Consider the following 21,048-nt stretch of genomic DNA (forward strand, 5'->3'; position numbering starts at 1 on the left):
AGGGGGGATGCCCACTTCTGAACTCTTAGCTTGGTCCAGATGATCCAGACCTGTTTACAACCCAGAAGCAGCTCAAAAGAAAGTGATTTCCTGTCTCTGGGGACAAGCTTCTGTGCCATCAAAGGAAACACCAGGGGCAGGCTCTACTTCTGTCCTGCCAACCTGATGGATTCCTAAGTGAGCATTTCCAATCAAGATAAACAGGTCTGCTGTGGTCCTAACTGTTCATCAACTGAAATCTAGTTCAGAAGCCATGTCCTCGAGGGAAACATTAGCCAGAGAATTGCCGTACTTTAAGCTAGGATAAATATACTAAGGCCATACTAAGTATAATATACCCAAACCTGGATGCTCTGCTTACAAGGATGGGTTCTTTCCACAGTCCTCTTGTGGGCAGCCATGTCTGCTGGGCTCTACTCTTGGGGAAAAGGTCTAAACTGTGGGATCAACCTGAGCAGGGCCTTGACTATGCAGAGTTGAGGCTAAGGGTCAGTTCCAAGATACATGCAGACCAGTGTCTGTTCCCTGGCACAGGCCAAGTTTTCCTTGGACACAAATTCCAGCAAACAAAAGAGATAGACAGATGGACATCTGTGCTGTAGACGGAGAAGGCTTGGGGCTTCTGAGGCCCAAAAGCCTGTTGGGCTATGAGGCAGTGCTGAGGGCACAAGTAGACCCCACTAATGCATTTGAGTGATAAATCTGTCACCACTGTAGTCCCTAAATTCTCGTGTATAGTCCATCATTCAGCACATCTGGGCAGCTGTGACTGCTACCTCAGTAGGGTCAGCTAAGGATGCCCAGAGTATCTGGGAGGGGGCAAGAAAAGACATGGCCCAGACAACGTTTCTGAGAAAGCCACTGCCCTACTGCCAGGAAGACAGCCCATGCCTCTGTTAACCTTAGCCCTGTCCCCAGAGACCACAGAGCCCCAGATCTGAATAGTCTCAAAAACGCTGAACACTGTGTAGACTTGAAACACAGTACTGACCCTGCTGTGTTCACAGCAGGAAGAAAGACGACAGCCAATGCCACTCTGTGGTCTGACTTTCATAGAGCCACAGTAAGGCCGGGCACTGACTCATGAGAAGCACCTAGGCAGTGGCTAGATGTGACAAGCAGGGTAGATCACCTTTGTCTTTGCTGACATTGAACTCTCCCCTCCAGAGAAAGCAAGGGTCTCAGGGAGCTAGAGCATGAGGGGAATAAAACTCAAGGTCTTTAATGAAGGCTTTAAGCCAGACACCTGTAATCACAGTATCTGGAAGCTGAGGCAGGAGAATTACTGTGAGTTTAAAGCCAACTTTGGGTGATATAGTAGGCTCCTGGCCAGAGTGAGACTATCTCAAAAACAAATATACAGACACCACAACCGAATAATAAAATGAAACAGAAACCAGACCTCAGGCAGGGCTTAGTGCCTAAAGAGTCTCTCAGGAGCTACATAGCCCCACAGATGCCCACTCAGAGTATGCAGGGGCAGCTGCACAGGACCTCTGGGACCTTGTCCCTTCCCAGAAGCACAGGACACTGGAGCTGTCCACTGAGACACAATACCAGAAAAATGAAGGTGGCCAAGCCTCATGAGAGGAAAGGGTACATGTGATCTGAAAGCCTGGCAAGGATGTTCCCTGTCTAGAAAGTTCCAAGACTGTGATCTACAGAGGGCACCTTGATCTTGTGTACCTTGATCTCCCGCCTCCGGCTGTCCTCATCTTCCTCATGCTCTACCACACCCTGGCTCAGGTTGGTATAGTTGGCCAGCTTGTTCAGCAGTGATGACACCATGGGGTTGCTGTCCATCTCTTCCTATGGGTGCAAAGCATCACACAGGTAGGAACCAGGTTTGTCAGCATCCCAAGGCAGCAGGTCCCTGGCCCAGCAGATCCATTTGTCCCAGGGCTGTGTAGAGCCCAAGAACCCACAGTCAAATGAATGGAACCCCCAGGTCTGTGTACCCCAGGACATCTGTCCAGCAGGTCTGGAATCAGAAGTCAGGGGCACTGAGAGAATCCTCAAGAACTATAGGGAATGCACCTGCCCAGACTGTAGCTCACTTATCAGAAATAGATAAGCTCAGCGGATCTCAGTCGAGGCACTCTGCCCCTTCCTCATCAGTCCAGGCTGCCCTTGCCTGGGACACGAGAGACGACTGCTCCTTTACTTTCCCACAGGTTCTTCACTAACATAGCTTTTTCGTGTAGAAATTGAAACAAAATTACCTCAAAAAGTGCCATGTTCTTCCCCTCAAAGTAGCTCTCTCTTTCCACCTCCACATTATTGATGAACGGGCTGTTCTCCCTGGGGTTTCCATCTCCTGTGGAAGACAGTCATGTTAGTCTCAGGATCCCAGGCCATGCAGGCCCTGAGCCATGGAGTGTCCAAGTCAGTAGGAACGGGACCCTGTATTCTAATTCCTTCCCTGTCAGGGTCTTGGCAGACCTCTGAAGGACTCTTTAGTCCTTGGTACACACAGGACAGGCCTCATGCTTCCAGGTTCCCAGACCAGCCCTCTCTGCCTCAGTTTCCACACATGAGATGGTGCTGTCCTATGTCTGCTTCTCCCCTGGGGTGGCCAGGCCCACTGCACACCGGACTGGACTGGTGAGTACTCAAGAATACACACACCCAAGAACAGCTTTGAAGAAATGGGTCAGTTTACTGGGGGGGGAGGGGGGGCAAAAGTTATTTAAACCTTTGGGAGGTAAGTACAGGCAATTGAGGGTAAATGCACACCATGGCTGGGACCAGGGTGCTGGGAATGCCTCACTTGAATGAGGAGGAACTTTAGGGGCTGCTAGACATGACCTTATAAGGGGAAAGGAAGCTTAACCTGGCTACAGTTATGTGACCTCCTCTGGTGAGGCATAAGTAGAGGCACAGGGCTGGGTGTGCCAGGAAATGCAGACCCGAGGCAGGGGGAGTGATCCTACTCCTGCCAATCTCAGGAATAAGGGGCAATAAGGGGACCCCCAAAAAAATCTTTTTAAAAAAGGGGGGGTCTGGAGAGATGGCTCATCGGTTAAGAGCACTAACTGTTCTTCCAAAGGTCCTGAGTTCAAATCCTAGCAACCACATGGTGGTTCACAACCATCTGTAATGCGATCTGATGCCCTCTTCTGGGGTATCTGAAGACAGCTACAGTGTACCCACATACATGAAATAAATAAATAAATATATAAATCTTGTGTTCCACACTAGTACCCTACAAGTATCCTCACCTCTGCTTCCTCTCCAGTTTCAGTCAACAGGGAGTCTTTGACACTTAAGGCCCTTGACAGGCAGGTCTAGTAACCAGTATAATCTTATGATGCCCAGTATGAGAGGAGACCACATCTTGGTGGTTTGGATTCCTGAGCATGAAGTACCAAGGCATTGGGCACATGGTCTCCATACCTCATGTTCCAGGTGCCCAGGGATGCAGATATGTGTGCAGTCACAAAACACAAAAGGCTACAGTTTGACATCCACTGAGGCTTAAGTAGGGACCCCGAGGTACTGCAGTGTGTGTAGAAAGGTAGCATCCTTGAAGAAGGAGACTTCTGAAGGAGACTTCTGCTGTGAGACCTCTCCCCAAGCCCAGGTCACCTTTTGGAAGTAAGACTAAGGCTCACAACCTCAGATAACAGAAACAAAGGGCTTCAGGGGGACCAAGAACTGAGTCCTAATATGACAGCTTGAGTCCCCTGTGCGGGTGTGTCTGGAACCAAGACCTTGATCCATGAACATATCCTGGGCCAGAAGCATAGGGTAGGAGCAGGGCAATGATTCTTTACTTGAACTTTTTCAAGGTAGCTACTTGGAAGGAGGAAAGATTCTCAACAGCCTCCAGTTGGGGAATAGCAAGTTACATTATATCCCCTTTCAAGTCCTACTAACCAGGCATGTGATACTCTGGGGACAACTATCCTAAAAGCCAAGAACCTCACAAACAGATTGGCCCCATTAAAGACTAAAGTTCTCTTTGAGGGAGAACACACACACACCAAGGTTTGTTTTGTTTTGTTTTGACAGTAGCTTTGAATTTCAAATTCCTCAAATCCCAATGGGATTATGCTGGCCTTCCGGAGAAGGCCCACACACACCTCCTACCCTATTAGCTAGTTTAGACCAAGGTTTACCATCAGTCCTGATTGGTACTCAAACAGAAGAGACTGACGCAGGTCCCTGAAGCTCACTAGACCCTTTCTGTCTCAGGATACACCTGACCCAGGTCTTAGTAACAAACTCCAATGATCAAGGTCATCAGGGGTCAGGGAACAAAGGAACACAAAGTGCCCTGCCCTGAATTTAAGTAGGCCCCTAAAATGTGGCATCTGATTACACATGCTAAACCAACGCAGAGGGAGAAATCTTTGTTAGGGCCCACAGCCCAGAAGTGGCTTTGTTCTAATAAGAAATTCTCTCACTAGAACTCACCCAAATGCTATAAGTGCACCCTGGGGTCCCTATCCTCCTAATTCATGTCCCTTAGCTTCCCCCAGATCAGCAAGGAACTGCAGTAAGGTAGGAACAGAACTGATGAGTTTTCTGCAGAGAATTCATGGGGCAGCACAGACTGCTGAGAACAAAGCCACACTATGCCTTTGATAAGATAGGAGCTCTTAGGACGGTGGAATATACACAGCAAGGTACAACCCCACCCAGTGCTCACACCCTGTGTGTTCTGTATACACTACCCTCCTAGTGGGGACCTCACACCCTTCAAGTTCCACTCACATCAGAACCTTGGAGCAAGTAAGAGGGCACAAGATTGTAAACCACATGATGGACTGAAGCTGAAAATAAGGCTGGCTGGTCCTTTACTGGATGGTCAGGAAGCTGGGGGCAGAGTGAGGTCTGCTGACCTGCCTAGGCAGGCATGCTCACCCTCGGGAAATCATGCAGAGCCTTTTATACGAGTAAAGGCTTCAGGCCAAGGCACAACCTCCCTGGGTACCCTTCAAATCCATACCTGCCCCCACACAGACACCAGGCCAGCATCCTGTAAACCAATCCCTTCCATCTGGAGGCAAAAGCCTGTGCTCTCAACTGTCCCCAATGTGAGGTCTCCTCCTCTCACCAACTTCAAATCTTACGTGTGACAGATGTAAGACAGTCAAGTGACAGATGAAGTCACACTGAAAGAAACAGCAGAGATGGATTACAGCAAGACAGAAACTTAAGTATGAGACCCTGCCAAGAGAGAGCAGAACAGTGTGGCTCGAATCTTCCAAAGAACAAGGTAACCTGAAGGGACTCTAGCCAGCTCCAGCATGGCTCTGGAGGGCCTTGTCCTTCTCCTGGATTCCCTCTGCCTTGGTAAAAATCATTAGATTATATTCCTAGAGCTAGCCCCCCAAGGTCTATTCCCTTATTTGGCTACTCCTTCCTCCTGATCCTGACTATCAAAGTACTGAAATCCAGCAATTAAAAGCTCCCTTGGCTCACCTAATTACCATGCCCAATTAAAATTAAACACCTTACCCTTATCCCTTTTTTTGTTGTTGTTTTTCGAGACAGGGTTTCTCTGTGCAATCCTGGCTGTCCTGGAACTCACAGAACAGGCTGGCCTCAAACTCAGAAATCTGCCTGCCTCTGCCTCCCAAGTGCTGGGATTAAAGGCATGTGCCACCACTGCCCAGCTAAACACCTTATCCTAATACAAAGCTTCCTATTCTGCCTTCATAAGCCGCCAATTATAAAGGCAAATGACTGTCTCCTCTCTATCCAGAGACAGTCCTTTGTCCTCAAGATAAATAACCAAGATAAATAACCCTCCACCCTCTCTCTCTTGGTCCCTTGCCACTTCAACCTCATCCTCTACCTCCTGCCTTTGTTTTTTATTCCCTATCATTTGTCCCTGTGGGGCAAATAAATCTCCTTTGTGCTGAGAACTGGTCTTAGGAATCCTGAGCCAATACTTTTCCTTTCTTAACCTTTGAACCTACAATTATGCTAACCATCCAAAGCACTATAACCAAGCACAGAATCCTCATTGTTCAGTTCCTTCTCCCGAGTATGGGTAATGCATTCTAGAACAGTATCCCAGGTCTTCTAATAAATGGTATAAATTTAACAAACACCCAAGTACAACCATGGACAGTGGAGGCCGGTTTCTACCCCTCCTGGAAAGGGAGACCAGATGAGCCCTGAAGCGTGATACATCTGAAGAATGAATGGAAACTTTGGGCTTTTCAGGGTGTGTGTACATGTTATCCACATGTATACATATGTGTAGCTTCCTACCTGTCAGCTAACAAGCCAAGAAGCAGGGTACACTAGTAGCTAAATGTATAGCTACCTACAACTGGCTTGCTAAGCTCATTTTCCACTTAGACCATCTCAGGAGAACCACTGACGCCAGAGCTAAGGTAGAGGAATGGATACCAAGATTACATGTAACCAGGAAATGTCAGTGACATCAAAAGCTAAGAGGCACCATCTGGATAGATCCCCATGACCATTTCTGAGGTCATCTAAGCATCAACTGATTGGAGCACAGACACACACAGGCATCTGAGGACCACCAAAGCCATGGAGACCTGCTACAATACCTTTGTGTACAGACCATTGGTCAGGATAGAAGAAACTGCCTTGGGAGCCTACAGCTGGGAGACAATGGGGGATACATAGCCTAGTGGGGTAGGCCCAGCTGAGTTATTGAGGAGTTACAAATATCATATCATATCATATCATATCATATCATATCATATCATAGGAAAGAGTAGCTGGAGAGCAAGCATTCTTGATCCTACATATCAGTGGGGTGTCCCCACCATGCCACTATCCAGACCGTAGGGCCCACAGATACAAGCCTACAGTTCACACTGCCCAGGAAGCAGAGGCACACAGGAAAATTCCAGAATGAAGCAGGATAGCAGGCTTTCTGTGATGACATCACAACGCTATATGACCTGGTGAAACTCAAATAAGATCTTTGTTGTGTGAAGATTAATCCTCTCACCTGGTAAATGCCATAGAGATTCTGAAAGAAAATGTGGGTTTTTTTGGAGATGGTTTCACAGGCTCTGCATGTGTGTGAGAGACAGATAAAGAAGAGAAAGAAAAAGAATATTTCATCATGGGAAAAATGTCACATGCAGAGAGCTGAAGCCAAGCATAGGAGAGACTTCTTTGTATTCTTATGATTTTCTGATGTCTGGAAATGAGTTAATATCAAGTTTAAAGAAGTCAGGTGTGGTAGCACACACCTTTAATCCCAGCAATTACAAGGTAGAGGCAGATAAAAGTTCTGTGAGTTGCCAGCCAGCCTGGTCTACATGGCAAGTTTGCAGGCCAGCCAGGGCTACACAATGAGAACCTGTTTTGGAAACAAATAAACAACAAAAAACGCAAATACAAATGTAACACATTCTGTTGTCACCAGCTCTGAGGACACAGAGGACCAGGGTGTGACTCATAGCCCAACAACCCTCTAGAGGGTCAAGAGACAGGGTTTCAGATTCTCTCTCAGATGCTCAGATAGAGCTAACTCAAGCTCATGACCTTGAACAAAGTCTCTGCTGCTCACCTCCAGTTCAGCTCAAGTTACTAGTCTCCAGGGAAGAGGGCTACATGGAAAGACACAGAAGGGCAAAAGCTCTTCAGAAACCGTACTCCAGCCTCCACCCATAGCCTGAGTTTAGGAGTCACCTGCCTGGGTCTTTTACAAAGGGCAGCCACAATGCTGTGCAGAAACAATGCTGTGCAGACACAGCTGGTGTTCTCAACAAACTTTTTCTGACCCTTTGCCCAGATGCACAGGTATAGCAATGATCACTCATCTAAAGAAACAGCACTCCCATAGCCTGACCAACACTCCCAGGGAGCAGTGGCAAGAGACTTGTGAAGCTGTCAACTAAATGACATTTAAACAACCATCCAGTAGGATGATGTACAGGATGCCAAGGCTGCTACACCTGGAAAGAAATGTAAGGATACAAACAGATGCTGGGGAGACTGAGGGAGCCGTGACACACAGCCTCCACCTGGCTCACAGTAAGCCGTCTACTATGGAGGCTCGTACAAATCTGACTTTTCTTTTCATCACTTATCAAAGTAATGTATGAGTGTACAACATAGAAATACATACATGCACACGCACGCACATGCCCGCATGCACACACACACACACACACACACACACACACTCATAGGCACGCACATACATAAATGTAAACCTTAAAGACAGTAAATCATGAGCTGGAGATGGCTCAGTGGTTAAGAGCACTGACTGACAGTAAATCACATCATCAGAATTTCAGTACATCCCTCCAGTTGGGGGCTGTGCTCTCTCTAGGCCCCCAAGTCCCAATTACACCAATTCTTAGCAGACACACCCATCATCAAAGCCTGCTCTGGCTGAGCAGATTCAAAGAGATTGCATCACAGGTGGGATCACACCTAAACTAAATAGATGGGAGTATTTATGATACCCCATCCTAAGGGCATGGAGCGGGCATCCAATGGTCCTCCCTTTCTAATTCTACCAGTCACGAGATAATTAAGAATCAAGCGGGCTGGAGCACTTAAGAGCACTGATTGCAGCTGGGCAGTGGTGGCCCACACCTTTAATCCCAGCACTTGGGAGGCAGAGGCAGGTGGATTTCTAAGTTTGAGGCCAGCCTGGTCTACAGAGTGAGTTCCAGAACAGCAAGAGCACTGATTGCTCTTCCAGAGAGAGGTCCTGAGTTCAGTTCCCAAAAACCACATGGTAGCTCACAACCATGAGCTCTGACGCCCTCTTCTGGTGTGTCTGAAGAGCGTGACAGTGCACTTATATACATTAGATGGATAGATGGATGGTTAGATAGATAGACAGAGGATAGATAATAGATGATTGATTGATAGATGATAAATAGACAGACAGAAATAATGAAATGCTTCCATGAGAAGTGCACATGAAAAGAAAACACCAGGGGGCTGGAGAGATGGCTCAGCAATTAAGAGCACTGACTGCTCTTCCAAAGGTCCTGAGTTCAAATCCCAGCAACCACATGGTAGCTCACAACCATCCATAAAGAGATCTGATGCCCTCTTCTGGTGCACAGTGCACTTAGATATATAATTAATAAATCTTTAAAAAAGAAAAAAGAAAACACCAGGATCTGTTTTGTCATCTAGATGACTGTTAATTTTCAGATCTCTGCTAATTACTTCTATATCTAAATAAACTTAAGTTTGAATCATATTTTTGAGAGAATATTTAACACTTAAGGTCTGCAGAAGCCAGGCGGTGGTGGTGCACACCTGTAATCCCAGCACTCTGGGAGGCAGAAGCAGGCATATTTCTGAGTTCAAGGCCAGCCTGGTCTACAGAGTGAGTTCCAGGACAGCCAGGGCTAACAGAGAAACCCTGTCTCCAAAAAACCAAATCCAAAAAACCAAAAAAAAAATAAATAAATAAATAAAAATAAAAAAATAAATTTAAAAAAAAAAAAGGTCTGCAGAAAGGAAACCTTGATTTCCTTTCACAACAACCAAACACACCCAGAGCTCAGGAGTCACCAGAACTGGAAGCTGTTAAGCTCCAAGGCAAAGCTGCTCACCGGAGAAGGCGCCTCTCTGTTAGACTACACATTCACAAAAACTAGAAGCATCTTGGGCAGAAGACAGCTGAGTTATGCAGCTGCCAAGGAGGCAAAGGGATGAAAGGCATGAGGGGGACGGGTACTAGGTCAGATACCCTCTGCCAGCCAAGCACTTAGACACGGCTTCTCCCTCAGCTGGGAGGAAATCCAGGCACCAGTACTCTGTAGGTAGGTGCCAGGCAGACAGACTCTCTCCCCCTGTGGGTAAGATGTGGCCAGGTCACGAGACCACAAGGCTTACTCTCCACCCTTGGAAGACAAATTCTTCAGATAAACTTCCACACTTGAAGACCAGTAGTGATCCATTTCTCTCATTACAGAAATACTTCTAAAAACCTGTCTATTTCACACAGGGTTAGCAACGGTCTGCCATTTACTCCATGACAGAACAACCAGAAAAGGTTCATTTGGAAGTCACAGGGCAGGCAGAGCTCAGATGAGATGCAAAATTTAGAAACTTGCAAAGCAGCTGGGCAGTGGTGGCACACGCCTGTAATCCCAGCACTCTGGGAGGCAGAGGCAGGCGGATTTCTGAGTTCGAGACCAGCCTGGTCTACAGAGTGAGTTCCAGGACAGCCAAGGCTATACAGAGAAACCCTGTCTCGAAAAAACCAAATCCAAAAAACAAAAAACAAAAAACAAAAACAAAAACAAAACAAAAAAAAACTTGCAAAGCAAGTACTCCCTATGAATGCAGAATGGGGAGACAGAAAACACTACTTAGAGATACCTTGGGTCTATAAGGGCTGATGATAGAATAGAGATGCAGATAAGTCATTCAGCCCTTCCCCCTTTGCTGCCTCACAGTGTAGCTTTCCTGGCTGCTTTTGCCATTAAGGAATGTGACAGAATCTGATGGCTGTTATGTCTTTAATCAATCACAGCACTCAGAAGCAGGTTGATCTTTTGAAGCCAGCCTGGTCTACATATCAGTTCCAGGACAGCTAGAACTATATAGAGAAACACAGTCTCAGAAACACAAAAATAAAACAACAACAAATGACAGGTAAGATCTTAAGGATCTTCGGTCATAAAATCTAGAATAAAACGAATGAGCTATGGATGCACCCTCTCCTTGCAAGCCTCACTCATGAAAACAACAGAAAGACAAAGACTGCTTGGTTGAGCTATCATGTATCTGCTGCAAACCCCAGAGCCTCTGAACCCACAGAGCCACAGGCCTTGGGACACAGAAGAGAAGACCTAAGGTACTGAGGGAATTTTTCCTTTAGAGTAGAGGGGGCCACAAACCATGGAGGTTCCTCATGAAGGCAAGCACTTCTATTAAACTTTCCAGAAGAACTGACGCCTGCAATGGTAACAGCATATATAAAACTATAAAACGGCCAACTACAGAAACAGCAAAGAACCTCAAAACCAAAGAAAGCTAGACAGAGTCCTAGAAAGATATGAGAGGTACTACCATGCCTCTCTCGTGCCACATGCAGCTATCTTCTGACATTTGCATCCTGTGGCCTTTGAGATACATGGATAAGGGTCTCAGGCATCTCCCGCAGCCAGTGACTCCATAATCCTTCACTGCCCCATTTGGCAGCCAGCGCCTACTCCATGTCATACCTACTACCTGCCAGCTGATGCCTCAGCAGCAAAGGACAGTTCCAAGGGCAGCTAGCCTGAACAGAAACCAGAGAGGGCAGAATATCAGCTGACTACCCATCCCTTGTGTCATTTGTTGAAAGAGAAATTAAAGAGCTAAATGTCAGACCCAAAGGCTAAAGGGTCTGACTGTGGACAATTCAGTGAAGAGATGGGGCAATCAACTCACTAAAGGAGAGAGACCTAAAGAGGAGATAGTGTAGAGGGGCCTTAGACAACTGACCCCAGTGACCAAGTTAACAGGGCTGAATCCTGGGACAGTGAAAGACCCAATGTTATACTGCAGGACAAGCACTCATCCTCTGAACCCTTCCTCCCCAGACACAGACTGGGAGGTGGGGGGAGGTGAAAAGATCCCCAAAGAAGAAACTTTCTAGGACCTAACCTTACTCCCATGACATCAGGTTACCAGAAATGAGTAAGTGTAAGAAACTCTCACAGCTAAGGACAACTAGATATCCTGAGAACTCCTGGGACAAGACAGAGACACTAAGACTCTGCTCTTTCAGAGGACCAGAATTCAATTCCCAGAACCCATAAGGTGATTCACAACAACTGTAACACCAGTTCCAGAGTACTAAGTGGCCTCTTCTGGCCTCCGTGGGCACAAGACATTCATATGGTACATAGATATACATGTAAGTAAAACATGCATGGAAAATAAGGAAACCCCACAGAACCTAGGCATCAGTGCACAGAGAAACCCAGGGAAATAGACCAGCAGTCGCAGAGAGAGTAGCATCATGACTCTTTACTGCTGACTAGTCCCAGCACAGCTCCATAATCCTGCCATGAGGTCAAGAAGACTGTATCATTCCTACCTGGCACCAGAAAGGCCTAGCTCCTGATCAGCCACCCCAACAACCTAAAAATCTTGGAAGCTCCCCTCCTTAAAGGACCCATCTGCTGTAACACCCTGTTACTGACAGGATGGTCAGGGTGTCTGTCTATGACATAACGGCCACTGTTACAACATACAAGGTCTGGCAGTTCTGTGGACACTGCCCACAAGCCCATGTATCCTCATAGGCTGCAGTTCTTCACAGGGAAAGTCACGCCAAGGTCTCCTATGATAACTCACCACAGCCCTGGACCTACAGAGATCCATGGAGTTTTCTTATAAGTGCATCAAATGCTTCAGGAAGACATGGGCCAACCCTGACCTCTGTCACAAAGGCTACAAGATGTGTTTCAACTTGGAGAAACACCTTGGATTTTCACTTTGTCATCTTACGTGGGAACAGCCCTATGTTAGCCTAAGAACAGTTGCTCATAGATGCCCACTAGATATAGGCTGTCCCTGCTTCACAGATGTCCAGCTGAAGCCTGATGCATCTTAAAGTGGACAGATGACCAGAGATAATACCCTGGAAAGTCACCATGCTGTGTTTGGTTGTGACCTGGATATGACAGGCAAGGTTGTGTTTGGATGTGACTCACCTGTGGAAATGCCAATTTGCTGGCCTTTAACAAAGACCAGCACCTAACCATCTTCTACTTAGAAACCCCTCACATGTAGGGTTATTGGGAATTGAACTCAGACCTGTGGACGAGCAGTCAGTGCTCTTAACCGCTGAGCCATCTCTCCAGTCCTCTCAAATATGTTTTAATGGATTCCTCTAAAGCACGCAAATGCGGCATCCCTTTTCAGCAAGCAGGTAACAAAATGCAGTTTCCTCCTGTACCTGCAGTCTCTCCAGTCTCACTGAGAGAGACTGGGACTAACGGCTTCGAGCTTTAGGAACCCTGTCCCTTCAGAGACTGACTACGTAAGAGAGGTGTGTGCATAGGTCAGAGGTGGCCAGGGTCCTGGGCATGGGAGACAGACAACCTCTCCACTAGATAAGCATCAGGTATTGGTGAAATTCAGCCAAGTTTCATAGGCATAGCCAAGCAGTGCCAGAACCACTGCTGGCCCTCAGCCCAGGATCTGCTCCAGGGCATCAAGTTGATTCCCAGCTCCCGGTCTGCTCCCTGCAGAGTGGTATCTTAGTAGGGAGAAATCAGGCACAACCTGGCAGGCCCGCAGACCCATTCACAGGCAGCCAGACCTTAACAGCAGGACCCAAGCATGGCCTCCTCCCACCGTTGTTCTTCCCGAGGCAGGCATCACTCCAGGGCATTACTACTAATCCCTCAATGGCTCAAGGGAGAGACAGAAAGCAACCCCTGCGACTCAGAACCATATCCCCTGATAGGCTGAGGAGGCTGGCCAGAAGAGCTGGCTGCAAAGGCCAGCAGCCTCCTCCCTTTCCTGCCATCAAGTGTAGGCGGAAAGTCTACCCAGCTTAGCAACACTGGAGCTGGGGCATGGGTCACAGAGGAGCTGAGTTTGTGTACAGAGGCTTGGGGGAGGAGGTAAGCAAACTGCTTAGGTCATAGGACTGGCTACTAAGCACCCACAACAAAATGAAATTCCACCTGCTAGCCTTAAGGTGCTCTTTGGCTTCCTAAGGACAGCCTGCTCCAAGGCAAGACCACCACCATAAAACTACCCTGGTGGTTGCACTATGAAATGGTTTTATGTGCTAGAATGGGTTTCAGAGTTCCAGGGCCCTGAAAACTCAAATACCCACTGGCTCTTAACTGCCCTCCAGATTCTCAGAACCTTCATGCATTCTAAAAATCCAGCAACCTGGAGAATCCAGGCCAGTGGGACAGATTAGAGAGCATGGCTAATGAGAGAGAGAGCTACCGGCTGTCTGAGAGGCCCCAGGCTGACAGCTTTCCACTTTCAACAGCAAACTGCTGGCTGAATGGACAACGCATTCGAAAGAGAAAACAAAGGAAATATTGAGAAACAAGAACCACCCACAGCTCCAGCCCAAGAGGGCCACTTACTTCTTATGGCATTTTCCATGCACATTCCTCTAACCCCTGCCTCCCATCTCAGGTTTCCAGGACAGAGCAGTCCAGTAGAGAGCCGCTCTGTCCTTCAGGGAACAGCCCCAGTCCTTTCCCACCTGTTCCAAGCCTGTTCAACACTTTCAGGCCTGTCTTGGTCTCTCTGTCACTCTGATTCAGTGTGGGAACTTTTGAAGTTAGTGGCTTAGTGTTTCCTTTGCACTCAGGCCCAGCCCCACCTTCTTCCTACAAAGCTTTGCTTTACTTTACTTCAAGGTTGCACTGATGCAGGGCTGCAGATGGGGCTCTAATGCACAGGCAGAATATTTGCACCAGAGTGGCAGGCAGCCCCACTTCTCTCCACAAGGCTCCATGGGAACAGGTCCAGGTTTAAACAGAAACTGGCAAACCAGATGTGTGAGCAAAGCTTATGCCTAGGAGGGCTGGAAACCCTAAAACCTCTTGGTAAGTACCTACATGCACAGCTAGCTGCCCACTCTCCTGCTCACCCTAACCTAACTCGGTAGCACCGTGCCTCACATAGTTTGAAAGGCCAAGATTCTCAGAGGAATAGTAAAAAGATCTGGCATCCCAGAGGGTAGTAAAAGCAAGGCTTCCCAAATGATGTGGCAAGCGTGTTCTATCTCCTACCCAAGGATTGGTAGGACTGTCCCCAAAACATGACCACGAAGGTCACTGGTATTCCTTATGTCCACTTACAAGACAGCATGAGTAGGCATCTCCTCCAATAGGCTTTTAAATCTATGTTGAAACCAGCTAAAACCCAGAGAAGCAGAGAGGAGCCTTACGGTCTGCTATCCAAGAGGTTCTCTGCAAAGAAGCGGTCAATATGGACAAGAGGTCAGAGCCTGACACACTACAATTACACCATTTCAGACAGAGTACACATAACATATATCTGCATGAGTGTACACACATAAACATGCATATGCTCATACATGTGTACTCATGCACACTCATATATATACATGTTTTCACCCATTCATAGTATATACCATAATTACATGTACACTGCACTTATACCATGCACACGTGTGCATAGAAACACACCCATTGTTCATCTGCATGGCAATATACTCCCTGCACAAAGCCAAAAGAAATTAAAGATCCAGACTGTTCCATTGTAGGGACAAACCTCGGGACATTATCATCTATGAGACAACAGCCCTAGAAGCTACCTAAGCAAGTAGGTCTGGGACTTTTAATCTAAAAGGCATGTCCTTCAGGAAGACAGCCTCTGGTGACCTCAGTCTCCAACATCCCAGTCACACAGCTGGTGCTAGCCATGATCCTGTTTCTCTTCCCCAGAGACTAGAGCATCATCAGAGCTAAGAAGGGGCAAGCTGTTCCCCGAATGCCCAGATGAAAGAGGTCCACAACAAAGCAGAGGAGGACAGGGCCTGTGCCTACATCAGCACCCCCACAGGACACCAGTCAGATCCTCCCAGGGGCAGCTTCAGTTACATACTTGTCTGGGCTGTGGTCAAGTCCCTCCATTAAACGAAAAGGGAAACCCAAGAGCCACTGGCACTCCCTCCTCTGCCCTCCAGAGCACTCAGTCCTCCCCAGTGACCATCAGATGTTTCCTGAGCCTCCCTGAAAGCCAGGCCCAGCCTGCTGGCGCCACAGACCCACAGAAGGATGGGCCTAAAGAGGAAAGGTCATGGCTGCCTTTGTAAGAGATGAAGCCCTGGTGAGGAAAACTGAGGCACAGGGAAATGCTCAAAAGTCATTTGCCATCTTCAGAAATGGGTCACTCTAAAGTAGGTAAATATCAAAGGCTCAGACCACCATAAGGCCAGAGATGGTGACTCCCAAGCCCCTGCATTGAAAGCTTAAAGCACCTCAGGCCAGCAAGGAAGTGAAAATGTGTCTAACTATGAAAGCACAGGTCTGGACTACCACCTTTTTCCTCCCTAGAATTCCTCAGACCCTTCCCTCATGGGGCTGTGATCAAACACATGTGTGGTTCTGAGAATATCAGATCAAGAAGCCACATTGCCAGCTCACATCCCAATATACCAGTATACCTCTACACCCTGACCCAATGGTTTTCTTAAAACAAGCCTACCCAAGAAGGAAGAAACAGCCTAGGTACCCCAACAACTGGCTGGTGGTGCCAGTCTTGTCTCCCACCTACAGATATCTTAGATCCTAAGATACCAGCACCAGCAGCACTTGCCCTTACTTAGGAGGGATATGATTCTATAGACGCCTCCAGCCAAAGGGAACATCTGACATGCTTACTAACCAACTCAGATCCAGGGACACCACAACTATACACTCAGGACCCCCAAACCTGTACTTGCTTGTGGCCTGGCCACCATGGACATACACATGAACAAAGAGCTGGAAGTCTCATCACCAAGGTAAGTCTGCCATTGAGCAGAAATGGAAGGCTTATCTGCACAGCCCAGACCCTACCCTAAAGGGCAGTCTCCCTCCATTGCATAATAGGAAGGTAGCAAGCTTTTTATGATTGATCCCTAGTGGGGACTCAAAGTCAGCACCCATTAGGATCTGGCACCTCAAGACACCACAGCCCCAAGATTATCTCTACCTACTCCTGAGTGTCATCCACTCCTGTCTACACAAGGCATCCTTGCCTCTACATAGAAGAGTCTTCCCTCTGAATTACAGCCCAGCAAGACTCACACTCCAGTGGCTGCCTCCAGTGTAGCTGTCACTCCAAATGACAGAAAACTCCACCCAGCCACCTGGCCAGGGTCTGACAACAGGAGCATGGGAACGGTGGTTAATACTTAACACTGAACACCAAACTTTGCCCTCTAGGCTTGCAAAGACAGGGAGGGTTTAATGTCCGAAGAGCAACAGGAACTGCAGGCTGTCTAGCTAGCCAGCTGCACTCCCTGCTATGCTGCTAGGTGTCTGACCCCCACACTGCACCCAACTATACAACTAACAAGAGAAAGCCATTGTCTCAAGCACCAGAAGGCAGCAGGCCTTGCCCACTGTCTCTGCCCCTCAACACTGGAACATGGGCCTGCCATGACACTCCCTGGTCATATCGTGTCTGCTCCTTGACCTCTCTCCCACATTCACTGCCAGGCAGGCAGAATGACACAGCTCCCAAATGGTCTTGAAGGTGAATGTAGCCAAAACCCCTGCTGAGATCTGAGATGTTTTCTGGGGTGCAGCAAAAATCCCATCAAGTCAGACACTACTGAGAGTTTCAGTGCTGCTTCTGAGCTCTGTCCCATGGACAAAACCTCTCTCCTCCTGGGCACCGCCTCACCTCTTCCTGACCACAGAATAGGTACACCAGAAGCCAAACAACTCTAAGTAAGGGACATTGGGATTGCCTACCTAAAGGAAAACCACCCTGAAATCCATGAGCACCACTCACAGAGGGGGCGTACATAACAGGGTTCCTAATGTTCACCCACAGCTATGTCCAGAAGAAGAAGCAAAACGGGGTCTCTCTCCAGGTTCAGAAGGTGACACTTTGTCTACATGTGGCTGCCTCCATCTGCTGCTTCTCAGCCAGAGTCTAACACCCAAAGCAGATCTTGGGTTACACCTACAACACTTGTGGTGTACTAGGAACAGCAGGCAACTTCACAATACCACACCCAACACAAACAGGTGAATTAATATGCTAAGGATACACAACCCAGCAGCTCACAGAAGGCTACTCACTGCTGGCTTCTTCCTAAAGGGAGCCTCTTCATACTCAATCCCTGTGGCATGCACACACTTGCACATAAGACTCCACCTGCCAGGCTCAAGGCCATCTTTCCTAAGGAATTCCCCTCAGCCACCTCAGCACCCCGTGGCTACCCTGAGTCACCTTCATCAAAAGCTAAGTTCAAAGCCAGGCAGTGGTGGCGCACGCTTTTAATCCCAGCACTTGGGAGGCAGAGGCAGGTGGATTTCTGAATTCGAGGCCAGCCTGGTCTACAGAGTGAGTTCCAGGACAGCCAAGGCTGTACAGAAAAACCCTGTCACAAAAAAACAAAAAACAAACAAACAAAAAGCTAAGTTCACCCTCAGCCTAGGCCCTTCACAAGTCTCCTAAGGTTACAAGGCTGCTTTTCTGAAAGCTATCAGTTTGTCTCTGCCAACACTGGCAAGTGGTCTGTATCATCCCTGCAGACCCTAGTAGGATTCTTCATTGCTCCCAAGTCCCAAGAAACCCAAGCTCATTCTCCCGTTGCTCCAGGAGGCAACAGATCAGCATCCTACCTATGTCCCCCTTGACACTCAGCCCCACAGAACTCACTCTCCATCACATATTGCCTTATATACCATATTAGGTTCCTATTGTACCAGGACTCATCCAGGGAATCCATCTGGTCACAGATGCACCAGGCCCAAGAGAGACACCACCTTGCTAAGTGATCTTTCTAGATCCATGTATGTGCAATGCCCAGTGCCCATACAACCCAAGTCTGCTTGGCCTTAAGTGCATGGCATTAGGTAGGGCCCTTAAAGGGCCCTTTATCACAGGTGCTGTCTCTTCAACCCTTTGGAGCAGTTAAGGCATCTACCCAGCACAATAGGTGGGAAGCTTGGGCAGTACTTCAGAAAAGGACAAACTCTCAGGTCCAGGTGGAACCTCAGATTACTTTTTTTTTAAGGCAATGACTAGGGAAAGAGAACATTTAAGTGCCTCATCAGTCCTGAAGGCCACGCCAGTGATACCAAGCCACTCGCTAGGTAGTCTGACCAAGGAACATGGTAATGCCTAATACCATGTGACCTTCCATTGGGGAGGAACCAGCTCCTCTAACCTTCACGTGTTCACACAGTGCATATATGCATGCTTACGCACATGAACATGGGCCTAGCAAGATGACTACTGCTGACACCTGTATCACTGATTCCTAAGGGAAGGGCCTGTTGCATGGATACAGTTGAGAGGAGGTAGGGCACAGCCCACAGCCACCTGGGTTCCCAGCAGTCACCTGCTCCTTGAGATCCTTTGTTTCCTCTGGTTTAGTAAAGCTTTGTCTTACAAAGTGAATACTGGTGATCAAAGCCATGCCGCAAGGCAAGTACCCAACCACTGAGTAATAATCCAGCACTTTGGTTTGAAAAGGGAAACAGTGCACGTTTCCCTTACTCTGACTCCACACACATCAGGTGCTGCTATCTTTGTAAATGACCCTCAACCCCACCTTGAAGAACTCCCAAAGGTATTAGGGTCCATGCTCACACACTCAACCCCACCTTCAAGGATTCCAGGCAAGATGGGGAGAAGGCCTGTGCCCACCAGCCCCTGCTTGGATCTCCAGCACCAGTGTGACACACCCTTTTCTGAAAATCCCAGGATGAGGCTGTTCCAGTCCTAGGCTAGCAGAGCAGGGCCTAAAGACTCCTTCCTAACTGCACTTTTCTCTGAGTCTTGGTGTCCCAACTGTGAACCCTGTCTGCCGCAGCCCTGAGGGCACAGATCTCTATCCACTGCCCAGCCTCCACTCAACCTCCAGACAGGACAAAGGTGACTCAGGACTGTCTCCCTCAGTGTTATCAAGGGCCAGGGTCACCTCTACAGAGGGAAGAAGTCCCCAGGTGACTAACAAGAGCTACAGTGCATGACACCACGTGGATGGAATCTGAAAGGGGACCTGCAACCAGACTGGAAGGAAGCCTACACAGGCCCCAGATTTGACCTGAAGTGGAAGGGCCACAGGTAGTGATTACCTTGCAGTAAATTCAGAAAGACTCCATTGTGGAATCTCCTTTCCCAAGCCTGGGGCACCTTACTAGGGGGAGCCCTGCACCTTTTCCTTGTAGGTCTTAAGATCTAATAATGCCCCACTCTGATAGGAAGGGTCCTGGCCCCAAGCAGTGTAAAAAATTTTCAACAGAACACCAAGAATTCACACGTCCTTTCCACTTCTAGAGGAATCTCACAGTAAATAAAAATCTAGGTCCAATGTCTGTCCTGCAGAGAGGCTGAAGGACATGCTCCCTGTCCAGACACACAATCCCAAGTGCTTCTAGAACACATGCTTAAGGGAAGGGCCCTGAACAAAGGGCAAACAGAAACTAAAAAACTGAGGAGGCAAAATGTGAATATCACACTCACCACACCTACCCTCTCCTTGCCCAACTGATTTTCATTTATATGGGTTGGGAGACTAGCTCCTCACACAGGGCCAAGGGCTTTATAGTAGACACACACTATGTACAATATAAGACCAACTGCATTTCTGCCACTAAACTGCCAGTCCAGGCCCTGCCTGGGTCTCACAGCACCAGAGGTCAAAGTTGAGACTCAGCCTGATGTATGGCCCAGGGAAAGGTCTACTTCCTACCCTCACACTACCTGCACCCCTAGGATAGAAGCTGCACCAGGCCCAAGAGGGCTGTGGGTTCCCTATAGCCATGAGTTCACAGCTTGAGATCCTTAGGCAGACTAGACAGAATGTGGGTCAGATGCCAGACCCACATTCTGGTTCCAAAGACACTGGCTGTGTAAGCTGGGATGGCCTAAGAGGGCCCAGTTCAACTGCAGTCTGGATCTGTGTAGACCTTATGAGGTCTCCAAACTCACTTCATCACAAGCAATACACAGGAGACATGTCTAGAAAACGGTACTTCTAAGAACTGTCAAGGGATCTGCATAGGAGGGAGGACAAAGTTTCAGTGTATAAAGATGACTCCTATGATCAGGCAAGTTGGCCACCAGCCTGTTGCCCACACGCATGCCCACACATATGACTACACGCATTACACGCATGCCCACACACATGGTGTAGATCCATACAACTGGCCTTTGGAAAGCCTTCTTCCTGCCTGTACAGGACTTTCCCACCAAAAACTAAGTGTGAGGTCCCTTCCCTACCTGTGGCTGGGGTCTGCCGCTCCTGTTATAAATCAGGACAAGGTGGTCCAATGACCAGCCCAACTTGGGATTCACCTCATGGGAGGGCACTAAGGCCTGACACTATTACTAATGCTATAATATGCTTACAGGCAGAAGCCCAGCATGGCTGTCCCCTGAGGGGCTCTACCAACAGCTGAG

General features: G+C 48.1%; 1 protein-coding gene across 2 annotated transcripts in view; it reads right to left on the reverse strand.

The window, feature by feature from the left end:
- Positions 1 to 21,048, reverse strand: part of Slc12a7 (solute carrier family 12 member 7) — an 85,830-nt gene that overhangs the window by 31,189 nt on the left and 33,593 nt on the right. For both annotated transcript variants that reach the window (XM_052159851.1, XM_052159850.1), the window contains exons 2-3: positions 2,223 to 2,317; positions 1,687 to 1,809 (exon numbers count right to left, since the gene is read on the reverse strand). In XM_052159851.1, the coding sequence (XP_052015811.1) occupies positions 1,687 to 1,809; positions 2,223 to 2,317 (218 nt within the window). The remainder of the gene's footprint in view (positions 1 to 1,686; positions 1,810 to 2,222; positions 2,318 to 21,048) is intronic.

This window comes from Apodemus sylvaticus, chromosome 16 (assembly GCF_947179515.1).
Source record: "Apodemus sylvaticus chromosome 16, mApoSyl1.1, whole genome shotgun sequence".
Classification (NCBI taxonomy): Eukaryota; Metazoa; Chordata; class Mammalia; order Rodentia; family Muridae; genus Apodemus; species Apodemus sylvaticus.